Raw genomic sequence first — 11,897 nt, 5'->3', positions numbered from 1 at the left:
AATAATAACAATAATAGTGCCTTGGCGTATCAAAGTTGTTGGGAAGTTGGCTATTAAATATAAAGTCCAAACAATATATTTTGTGATATATGTTCTTTTTAATAATTTTACTATGTAGAAACTAGTAAAAAATTATTAGAGACTAACCATCAAAAAAGGAATTATACTTACACAATTTCATATTTTTTTATTTAGTTTTAACTAACACGAGTAATAAAAATGTGTGTATATTGGAGTATGTTAGAAAAAAATAATACCATTGCTGTCAAATGTAATATTACTATTTACTAGTTGACATTTTTTTTCCAACTTTCAACGTCATGTTGGCAATTCAGGCATTAAAGAAGTTTTCGTGTGCATGAACATAAGAGTCAAAATCTTACCAATACTCAATAAAAGCAGGTAGGATTTTAGAGGCTGGTTTGGGGCGCTTGGCCCTTACTTCAATCTTTGAAGAGTCAACGTGAACAAAACAGTTATGTTTACATTGGTTCAACGAATAACAATTGACTACGCTATTTCCTCAGTTACCCTTTGCTTCACTTCTTTATCAAAAGGCCATACACTGGACATTTTCTTCTTACTTCTTCCTACACAGACAAATACTTACAATTTTGGAGAAATTTTTCATTTCATTCACACCCTTTTCATCATTGGTGTTGTTTTGGCCTGAGAAAGAAAAATAAAAATAAAAAAACTTTCATCATGGGAAACTCCTGCAGAAAACCAGTGGCTCATGTATCTTCAGCAAGTTTCTTTGGTCAGTTTTAATTTGGTTACTTTAACCATATCTATATGACTATATCACTTTTTCTAATTTATCTTTTTTAGTACAAAGTATAAAGCCTTCATTTGTTTTTCATCAACTTTTCTGTTATCATCAGTTAGCACTTGTCATGCCACTTAGTTTGATGATGATGATGCCTTAAATATGATTACGGTTTGTTATAGTGGATGATTCTATTTTAGTCTCTTTGGTATCCACGGAGAGAAGAAGAAGGCGATGTTCTCAAAATGGTAAAGGTTAAAACAATAGTTCATAGGCTGTAACGTGAAAGATTATAGGACTAACTAGTCTTGAATGGACCTTCTTTTGTTTTCTTGTTTATTTATTGCTCTCAAGTCCTTGGCTTCCTAGGATCGAATTAAATTTTTGTCTTTTGAGTAATTTATATATAAACCTTCTGTATTGTGTCAATATTGGCCTTAAAAAATGGAGATTATGAGGCTACTTCGGTCTGAATCAGGTTCTAAATAATGTTAAATAATTTTTGCTTTTTTCTCTTAATGTAGTAGCTAGTATGTGGATTGAAATTAGCTGCATTTTCTTTTGGCTATTTTTTCTTTCTTTTCAACAATAAGGCACTGGTGCTCCGAATGAGCTAATTGTATGTTACTGGATGTTTGTATAACATCTCCCTGCCCCTTTGCTTGTTTAAAACAATTCTTGTCTATCGAGAGTAATGTAAAAGGGGTTAGTTCAATGCTGAAATTCGTTCAGCAAAAAAAGTTTTCAATTTATTATGTTTTAAGTTTGGAATTCGAATAGCCTTTGGTTGTTTTTCATTATTATTCTTATATTTTGTGCATGCAGTGTAGCAAAAATCAATGAATCACTCTAACACTTAATGTCTATATATGCATGCTCAATCAATCACTCTTTTATCACCTCATAGCTAGTAATCAACTTCTAGATGCTACACATAATAGTGCAATCTTCTGCACTGGGTTTTAGATGTTACTCCAATGGCTGATTGTAACTTGCATATCATCTACTCTCAGGAAGCACAAAGTGTCAGAGTAAGACAAAACAGAACTCAAATTCTTCTGAACGAAAAGCTCCTTTAAAAACATCAGCATCAAATGTTGGCAAACCCATTTCCAATAGCCTCAAGTCCTTCACCTTCAATGATCTAAGAGAGGCCACTAAGAACTTCAGGCAAGAAAACTTAATTGGAGAAGGAGGGTTTGGATTTGTCTACAAGGGATGGATAGATGAGAACACATGCACTCCAACAAAACCAGGGACTGGAATTGTAGTGGCCATCAAGAAACTTAAACCAGAAAGCTTTCAAGGCCACAGAGAATGGCTGGTATGTCCAAGTCCAACACAACCTCTTAATCTGTTTTCTAACTGCTTGGTCTTGCTAGGTGTTGACTAATTTTCTTCCCTTTTTGTTTGCAGGCAGAAGTCAATTATCTAGGCCAGCTTCACCACGAAAATATGGTGAAACTTATTGGTTACTGCACAGATGGTAAAAACAGGCTTCTAGTTTATGAGTTTATGCAGAAAGGAAGTTTGGAAAATCATTTATTCAGAAGTAAGTAGTACATTCACTCTTCAACAATCAACATATTTAGTCTCAAATGATCCACTGAGTACTAATGGACAAATGAGTGGAAATAGGGCAGGCCAGACTTGCCTATGGTAGGCCTGAGCCCGATCTGGTTTATAATTACAAAGTCTGTTTGACTTGTAAGCCTAAAAGTCCTTCAGAAAAATCAATTTTAATAATAATGATTTTATATTTTTATTAGGTGCAAATTGTAGTATATGTATAATGTATTATGTATTATTTTTATAAATAGACAGACTTATGAGGCTTAATAGGTTTTTTTAAGTCCTGAAACTTGATCTTTTCACTAGAACAAACTTTTTATAAAGTTTAAGTCTAACCTTTTAATATACGGGACAGGCTTGACACATGCCCTGAACCATAATTTCTTCTTTATTCACAATACCTCAAATTTTGTTTTCTATTACTGCAGAAGGTGTTCAACCTATTCCATGGATTACACGGATCAACATTGCAGTTGCTGTTGCAAGAGGATTAACATTTTTACATACCCTCGATACAAATGTTATATATCGTGACTTGAAGGCTTCCAACATCCTACTTGATTCGGTATGTGACACTGAAAGTTTGGCTTGTAGATTTGTGAAGAAAACCGCACCTGCTGTTTTGCATGTAAATCTCCATTCTGAAAGAGTAGCACTATTATTTATGCAGGATTTCAATGCTAAGCTTTCGGATTTTGGCTTAGCAAGAGATGGTCCTACTGGAGATAACACTCATGTTTCAACAAGAGTTATTGGTACTCATGGTTATGCTGCACCTGAGTATGTAGCTACAGGTAGATTTGCCTTTCCATTTTTCTTTATCTTTATCAAAGTGTTAGTTTCTTAGCTTTTGGATGTTGAGGTAGATACCAGAAAGCAAAACAAAAGCAAGGAGCAATGGAGACAAAGGAAGATGCAATGATGCTGTGTTATACTAATAATGGACATTTGTGACTTTTTTTAATTCTAAAAATTCATTTGGACACCAGTTTGAATGCATACTAGTTCACTACATTAATTTCTTAGTCCTTGGTATAAGAGACCTAGTGTGTGTTTGGGAAGCAGTTGAATACTTGAATTCAACACCAACAGACTTTCACATGAAAGCTACTACAACTTAGTTGCTTTGAAGTTTTTGCATTGGAATGTGCAATTTCTCCATTCGACGTGGTTTCATCGCTAATCCAAACACAATCCTAGTTAACTTGTCTGTCACTTCTTCTTAGAGGGTCACAGCTCAAAATGAAGTAATCAAATTGGCCAACATTGTGAATGTTTGGATAACCATTTTGGACCTACTTTTGGGTGTTGAACATACTTTTGGAGAATGATACTCTTTATTTGAACGTACTTTTAAAAGGGGTGAACGGTGATCCAAACAGAAAGCAAATCGGTTTATTTCTTCAAAACTCTACACATAAGAGACAAAAACTAAATAATGTTCCATTTGCTGTGATGTTATATGTCCATGATTTGTAAAGTTGATGAGCATATCTTTTTCCCATTTATAATAAGTTGCTTTTTGAATAAACAAACAGGTCATTTGACCCCAAGGAGTGATGTATACAGCTTTGGAGTTGTGTTGTTAGAATTACTAACAGGAAGGCGTGTAGTTGAAGATGATAGACCTGGATTTTCAGAAGAAACACTGGTGGATTGGGCAAGGCCATTCTTGAGTGATAGCAGAAGAATTTTGAGAATCATGGATTCAAGGTTGGGTGGTCAATACTCCAAGAAAGGAGCACGGGCTGCAGCAGCACTTGTACTACAATGTCTAAATACTGATCCCAAATATAGACCAACTATGGTAACTGTTCTAGCAGAATTGGAAGCACTACATTCCTCAAATTCATTCCCAAGGACCCCAAAATCTGGAACTGAGAATCATACAACAGAGCATTCTAGTCATTCCCACAAGTCAGCTACAAGTAGTAACAAACTATGAGCTGTTCTTTCTCTGTGGACTAATGCTTTTGCATCACAACAAGTGCTTTGTTCTTTCAGTTTTGCGGCTAAGTGATCTTCATCTAGGGCAAAGCATTATTTTATTTTCGGATCATCGTAACATTGTTGGAAAGCATTACCATGCTTAAACAACGGGGCATTATTCATGTGATATCTTATTAATTGTTTCAAATGTGAAACGGTAGTGTTTTTTTAAGGAGTTCAAAAGGGTATATAGTTAGAAAAACCGAACTTTTGCACCGTTGTATTCATATCCATGTAAAATAACATAATTTTTCCTTCATATTACTCATCATCTCTCCAAAATGAGTTGTAAGTTGCTCTGAAATGTTTAAAATTTACTCAGACATCTCATTAAACAATGCTTGGTTGACGTATAAAGACTAACCTTAGACAAACTTTACATATGATATCTCTATTTAAGACGAAGACATTAGTTCAAACATTATTAGTTTTCTCTAAAACAAAACCATTGTTAGTTCCTTTGGATTTTTTTTATCCTCCTTTTTTCTTAATCTTTAGGGATGAATCTTCCTATGTTTCCTTTCATGTTGATGAAGAAAGACAAAAACAAGTATTATAAAATCTTTTGTAATTTCTGTTGGATCCATTACATTTTCCTATGCCAATGATCGCTCTTATATTCCTTCTATCATCGCTTGCATAGCAACCAAAAAAAAAGTTAATAAAAACCACTCATGATCACAATACATCGATATGGAGATAAGAACGTTTAGAAGCTTGCAGAAAAGTCTCAATATATAGGAAGCAAAACTGGCTCTAGGCTTAATCGTTGAATATTTACGGTCACAACATCATAAAGGGAACAATAAGTTACAATGCAGAATGTTTTGTTACTGTGTTGGGAACCAGAATATAAATGGTAAAGGTAACTCTATACAAGTATAAACCTCGGTTTAGTCAGTTACAACTTACAATGCTGAAATTTAAGAAAATTTAAAGAAATAAAACTAGGGTAGCGGTTGGAGACTGGCTCCTTACAAGATGAACAATAGAAAAATAAATAACAAATTAGGGAACTAGCTTCTTCACTCATTCTTACCAATTTCCTCATACCTCCTATTCGGTTATAACACCCATCATATAACCCCCTCTCTCCTCTCTCCTTGTCACCTGTTATTTTCTCTCTCCTTAAACCACATCCACACGTTACACTCCTCCCTACTTCTGCCAGTGCAATTTGTTTATTTTGTCTTCCTTAATCTCTCGTACCCATATTCATTAATTTCACTTCCCTACCACTACCATAACCACATATACAGTGCATATCATACTACAGTGTAAAACTAAAGAAAACAAAATATTGTACAAGGCAGTATCCCAATAAGATACTCGGTAAGCAGCAGCTTGTTACCCATTTTGAAGTATGCTGCTATCATTCATACATACTGCACAGGAATTAATGTATATAGTGAAGAAAACGAAAAAAAACTACAAAATCGGGGGTTCACTCTTCTCTTGTGGTGCCCTTGTAATAAGGAGCCCCAAACATTACCTAAGGTGCATGCATACATCACAAAAGTTTCCAAGCACTTCAAGTAATGAGAACAAATATCTCAGTAGTATACAAACCATAGAGGTCATATCTCATTTCTTCTTCTCAGTAACTTGATCCATAAACAGTCCAATCCTTCTCAAATTTATCAGGGTATTGCCAAATTGTAGTACTAATACTGATCATCATAAGTATATTTACTGCTGCCAACCATACTGTTGTTGATTGCGGTTTCCACCCATCATGTTCGAGCCACGACCAGCCGCTGAGCCCCCATATGGACCACCTTGTTGGGGATAATTTGGAGCTCCAACATAGCCGCTGGCACCACCGCCACGAGGACCGCCACCAGGCATACTATTGGACCCGTAAGGTGCCCCCCGCCCTTGAGGAGGATAAGGTCCACTGCCATAACCACCACCACCTTGACCTCCTCGATTTGGGTGATTGTATCCTCCACCTGGGTTCCCATTGGGAGGATATCTTCCTGGCCCACCAGATGGACCCCGGGGCTTCCCATAATGATGTGTAGGTCCTGCCGCAACTTGGGGTTGAGAACCATGAACTGGTTGGTTTGGTCCTGACCGCATTTGGCCATGTTGTCCAGGCTGCTGAATGGGGGGAAGACGAGTGTGAGGCTGTGGGTGCTGAATTTTCTGACGCTTAGCCATTTCTTCATTTTGCCGTTGTTGTTGGCGCTTTTTCTTTGTCTGAAACTCATGTGATGATTCGTACTTGGGTAAACTAAGCCATACAGAAGAGTATGAAGTTGAAAGGTATTGACCAGAAAAGGATTAGTTGAGTAGAAACAATAAAGTAAAAAGGAAAGGAATCAATGAGACAGACATTTAATCCTCCTATTAAGATCACATAATTTCAAAGTAACATTCTCAAAATAAATAACTAATGTACATGGAAGGTCTAACCTCTTGGGATCGCACGGTAATGGATCTGTCCAGAAATACTCAGCATCAAGTGCATCTTTCGCAGTAATTCTCTGTAGAAATAAAATTGACAAACAAATATCAGGATGCAGATCATAAACAAAATTAATTATCATAAAACCATGCAGCCAAGTGGCAGATAATAATTTTCTTGGTTACATTTATAAATTTATAATTATCTTTGTTACCATAAATTTTCAGATTACACCAGGAACAACACAACATATTTATAAATGACAGCACAAAGATAATTACTTTAAAAAATTCGTCTCAACTAGCACTATGCCATCAATGTTCACCTTACATAAGTTTCTCACAAAGGACAACAGATGTATAACATTTTTCTCTTAAGCTCACTGAGATTTTTGTCAACATATATGATATAACTAATAACAATTGAGGATACAGTTAACCAAGTAAAGTTAAAACAGATTGAATGATAAAAGATAAAACTGGAAAAACAGGTATTTGAAGCACTTAAAATAGCAATTCAATATCATTTAACAATTAATAAATCAGACTTATAAGTGAAGAAGTGATACCTGAGCCGGATCAAGTGTCAACATCTTCTCCAACAATTCCAGAGCATGATGATCAAAACTATAAGTCATGGGGAAGAAGCTATTAGATATATAAAAATTTCTAGAAAATGATGTACACACTAACTTTTTTGGTGGATAAAAAAGCCTATATATACTTTCTGATACTCTTTCTTTGATACTTACTGCCTGAAAACTTCCCTCAAACGTCTTTTCATCGGCCTTGTTGGCATAAATTTATTATAATAAGGTATCTTGGAAACCCCAGGCCAATTGACTTCATTTGGTGCTCCACACAGCTCATATATTTTATTTAATTGTTCTGGCTACAATAATTACAAACAAAACCTGTATTACACTTAAGCTGTACGAAAAATTATCGTTTTTTTTCACGAAAAATTATCGTGAACATATACAGTAATGCCATGTATATTAAAAGAAAGATCTGGAGTGAATGTAAAGACTAAATAACTGAAAACTATTCAGCAGGTTTGATTCAGCAACGTACCCAAACATTAACATTCCATCTTTTCTTGACAATTAAGTATAAAATAAAAAAAATTTCCCCACACCTAACACTGTTTTTCATTTTAGTTTCTGCATGAAAAAACTCTACATTTTGGTTCCTACATGAAAAATGTTTACCCTGCTAATTTAATCAGTATTAAATTTGGAACCTATACTAGACACTTTTTTGTTTGTTCTTATACCAAAAATAAATAAATTACACTTTGTGTTGGTTCCTATATGAAAAAAAAATCTACATTTTGATCTCCACACCTGACACACCATTTTTCGTTTTGGTCCCTACTCCCTACATAAAAAATCTCTAAGACTGTATTAACTTTAGCAAACGACAGAAACCAATTTGAAAATATTACAGATTATGGACCAAAACATAGAATTCTTACAGGGACTACAATGAAAACAGTGTCACTTATGAGGACTAAAATTTTAATTTAACCAAAAATTAATTAAGCAAAATGCACACATTCAAAATCAAAATACATAAACATCATTGACCTCCTGAATGAAATGACATTTTCCAAGTTAAACAATTAATTAGCTTGGCACCCGAAGAAAACAATCAATGTAAAGCCATTTAAATGAAAACAGAAAGGTTATTTTATGCTCGTGGGTCGTGGCAACTAGGCTCAGATAATATGCAGTAAAAGAAATATGGCAGCAAGTGTCAAGAGATTGAATATTAAGAGTCAGAATGTAGAGAATATCTTCTTGCAGCCATTTACAAGATAAAAGTTAAAACCATATCTAGCCCATAATCAATATCACACCAATCATTCATCAATCCAGCTCTAATTTCTCTGACCTATCATACATTAAATATCACTAACCTCATCTTTTCCAGGAAATATAGGCTTCCCTTGAAGAAGCTCAGCAAAAATGCACCCAACAGACCACATATCCACAGCTGGCCCATACTTTGTTGTTCCTAGCAGCAACTCAGGTGGTCTAGATATAGCCAAAAATCAATACATGCATTGGCCAATTTGATAACTCATGATAAAAAAATGACACCAATTACCTGTACCATAACGTAATGACACGATTAGTAAGATTTGCATTTTGGTCATTAGAAAATGATCGTGCCAGTCCAAAATCTGCAAGCTTAAGATTTCCTTCATTGTCTATAAGAAGATTTGAGCCTGCAACAGAACAAAATACATCAAATAGGAATAATAATAGATTTAACATTCTGATGTAAAAACATAATCTTTTAACACAGACCTTTGATATCACGATGAAGTACTTGATTTACATGACAATAGTGAAGCCCAGTCAAAAGCTGTCTCATGTAACACTTAAGAAGGGAAACACAACTCAGACAACAATAAAACGAACAACGATTAATATATGAAATAACACTTGGTATTAACAGTAATACCTTAATTTGGGGAACTGTAAATCTCATCCCAGGTCGGTCAGCAAGACCTGTTAAATCATGGTCCATGTATTCAAAGACCATATAGATGCCACCTTTATATTTGTTACCATCTGCAATCCCCAAAAAAAGAATGAAAAACAGATGAACTAAGTTTAGTATGCAAACCACAAAGGAAATTGATGGAATCATGGAAATATTCACACCACTAGAACTATAAAGCATATTATGTGTTACTGTCTAGATATTGGCTAATTAAACGAGAAGGAATTACTTGCCTGGCTTCCCCTGTTCATCTTTCTCAGGACCTGAAAGAAATAACACAATTTTATATATAAAACAAATTTTTAAATCCTAAATCTTGAAAAAGGGTACCTGTATCAGTCACAATTTCCTTCAGCTTGATCACATTTTCATGGTGTAGTTTCTTTAGAATTTTGATTTCTCGTATGGCAGTTATAGGAAACTGCAATGGCAAAATTTATAATATAGTTCAGAGGAGCAACTGTAGCAACAGATTTTAACTGTAACTTCCGATTTAGGTTCATTGAATAGCATGTACAATGAAAAAAAGTTGTAAAAGCAGAGGAGACTAATAAGGAAGCATACCATTGAAGCAAAACACAAATAAAATACATTATGCACCCATAATGTAATAAATAATGAAATATTCAAATCAAAGATATACCCCCTCTCTCTCATTGTCCATTCGTATTTTCTTCAGAGCAACAATTTCACCAGTTTTGATCTCTTTAGCCATGTAAACCTGACTGCAAGCATGAATATATTAAGGTATACATCAGTTCACTTGAGAAAGTATCAGCAATGAAGTGGAAACAAGTTTTTTTTTCTGACTGTAAAGTTAAAACAAGAGCTTAAGGAACATAAAGGGGGGAAAAATTGCATTGCTATGAACAAAGCTAAAACTAGATGACATTTTAAAGGTGTGATGGAGTTGGGAACTATGTCCAAAGAAGAAAGCAATGTGGCAAAAAGTACTACTTCAGAAACAGACAAGAGGACAAGGGAACACAAGACACCAAATTGCACAAGATGGGGATATAAGGTATGTTTGGTGGTGAAGGGAGAAGGGAAGGGGGGGGGGAGGTTGTGGATTCGAATCCCCCGCTAACAAAAACAAACAAACTAACAACTAACATATGACTAAAAAAAAATTGCACATACAGTCAAATAAACCATAAAGAACCAATCAAGGTTTTAAAAAACATCTTGTAACTGCAATTGCAGCCACAACACCAAGGTTTTAGGGGTCTCTGGCTCTGCAACCACATCACAAGTTCACAACCACAATTGCAGCTGCATTAGCCACATATGTCTACAATTTCCCACAATATCAATGATCGCCATTGAAACCGTAACCATGAATGCAATTTAAAACCTAGGAACCAATAAATAATAATAATTTTTTTTAAAAAAAGAGAGAGATACAAAGCAATTAAACCTCAAAGCACCGAACAATAGATAACTATGATGATTTCTCCACAGATAAAATTTTCTGATTGATAATAGCTACACGATAAAGAATCAAGAGTTCTAAAAACCTCACGTTTAAGTTGTTTTCAAGTTCAACCTAGCCCGGCAGAATCTTTCCCATAATCCCAATAGAGTGTTGCATAGAAAACACTCATAATAGTTACCATTGACTTCATAAATTTTCATCTACCATTTTCACAAAGACAACCCAAAGTAAAAACTTGTTTTTGATAACGTAAAGCTTAAGCAGTAGAGAAATTGAAACAAACCCATATGTGCCCTCGCCAATTTGCTCCAATTTCTCGAAGCAATCAACACTTCTAGATCCCCAAATGGGTGATTCATTCACGTTCAGATGCCCTGGGGCTGCAATTGCCATTGCTCCCTAATCTTCCAAGGAACGAAATTCGAAGGCAACAGCGAATCGATTGAATCAGGGTTCCTCTAGGGTTTCTGGGGCGCGAAATTTTTCTAGAAAATCTCTCACAAAATAGATAAGCTGCTATTCGATTGCTTTAAACTGAAAATTCTATTTTAGAGAAAAAATAAAGTGTGTGATCATTGAAAAAAAAAAAATTAAGATTATGATGTTCACCGTACGATTCGCTCGTAGATTCGATTTCAGCCTATTAGACTTTATTTTAGTATTTGGGCCGAACCCAATCCAATTTGTTTATATCTGTTTATGTACATTGGGTCACAGACTCACGGGCTTTGTTTTTTGAACCGTGAATCTTATTGGAGTCATTTCTTAGTTGAATTTATCTTTTAGTTGTTATCCAATGAAACACATTGACTTTTCTATTATTGAAATCAAGTACTTCTTAAACGTTCACTAAAATGTTTGGATGATGCGCCAAGCAAGTGCCAGAGACAGTTTATTAGTGAGAAATGCTAAGGTTAGGATACATGTAATGGTGAATAAGATCTAAAGTAAATTTTAAGAGTTTTTTTTTTATAGTTTAAATAGCAGTATAATGTATTAGCTCATTTTGTCAATATATATGATATATTTTGTCCAAATATGAGATATTTTTTGTTTTATAAAAACTTATAAAAAATATTTTTTTGTTGGTTGGCTGGCTTAAAATTTGAGCTTTAACTTGTTTGTCCTTAGAACCATCCTAACTAATGTCACATCCTCACACACTCTTCTTTTAATTGGACCAAATCATCATATTTTAAAAACTAATCT

At 34.7% G+C, this 11,897-nt stretch overlaps 2 protein-coding genes across 2 annotated transcripts; one reads left to right on the top strand and one right to left on the bottom strand.

Annotated features, from left to right (window-relative positions):
• Nucleotides 1-422: 422 nt before the first annotated feature.
• On the top strand, nt 423-5,159 carry LOC102664409 (probable serine/threonine-protein kinase PBL2). The gene is made up of 6 exons (XM_006595732.4): nt 423-760; nt 1,783-2,093; nt 2,186-2,321; nt 2,770-2,906; nt 3,012-3,135; nt 3,880-5,159. Exons 1-6 carry the CDS (start codon nt 706-708, stop codon nt 4,284-4,286), a joined length of 1,170 nt encoding a protein of 389 aa, XP_006595795.1. The 5' UTR covers nt 423-705; the 3' UTR covers nt 4,287-5,159.
• A 497-nt stretch (nt 5,160-5,656) lies between these two features.
• LOC100780860 (cyclin-dependent kinase C-2) lies at nt 5,657-11,295 on the bottom strand. Its single transcript, XM_006595731.4, has 12 exons — nt 10,972-11,295; nt 9,897-9,978; nt 9,584-9,674; nt 9,487-9,516; nt 9,212-9,321; nt 9,055-9,127; nt 8,852-8,972; nt 8,661-8,778; nt 7,492-7,631; nt 7,309-7,366; nt 6,749-6,819; nt 5,657-6,566 (listed from the first exon to the last, which is right to left on the bottom strand). Exons 1-12 carry the CDS (start codon nt 11,079-11,081, stop codon nt 6,020-6,022), a joined length of 1,551 nt encoding a protein of 516 aa, XP_006595794.1. The 5' UTR covers nt 11,082-11,295; the 3' UTR covers nt 5,657-6,019.
• Nucleotides 11,296-11,897: the final 602 nt, after the last annotated feature.

This window comes from Glycine max, chromosome 14 (assembly GCF_000004515.6).
Source record: "Glycine max cultivar Williams 82 chromosome 14, Glycine_max_v4.0, whole genome shotgun sequence".
In the NCBI taxonomy this organism is placed as follows: Eukaryota; Viridiplantae; Streptophyta; class Magnoliopsida; order Fabales; family Fabaceae; genus Glycine; species Glycine max.
Note: the sequence above shows the minus strand (reverse complement) of the source record. Positions and strands in the feature narration are given on the sequence as shown.

Excerpts from the sequence above, each read along its gene's own strand:
- LOC102664409 (XM_006595732.4), top strand. The coding sequence starts at position 706 with ATGGGAAACTCCTGCAGAAAACCAGTGGCTCATGTATCTTCAGCAAGT. Across the intron at positions 2,322-2,769 it reads GGAAAATCATTTATTCAGAA|AAGGTGTTCAACCTATTCCA; the intron begins GTAAGTAGTACA and ends CTATTACTGCAG. Across the intron at positions 2,907-3,011 it reads CCAACATCCTACTTGATTCG|GATTTCAATGCTAAGCTTTC; the intron begins GTATGTGACACT and ends TTATTTATGCAG.
- LOC100780860 (XM_006595731.4), bottom strand. The coding sequence starts at position 11,081 with ATGGCAATTGCAGCCCCAGGGCATCTGAACGTGAATGAATCACCCATT. Across the intron at positions 9,979-10,971 it reads ATTGGCGAGGGCACATATGG|TCAGGTTTACATGGCTAAAG; the intron begins GTTTGTTTCAAT and ends TCATGCTTGCAG. Across the intron at positions 8,973-9,054 it reads ACTTCATCGTGATATCAAAG|GCTCAAATCTTCTTATAGAC; the intron begins GTCTGTGTTAAA and ends GTTCTGTTGCAG.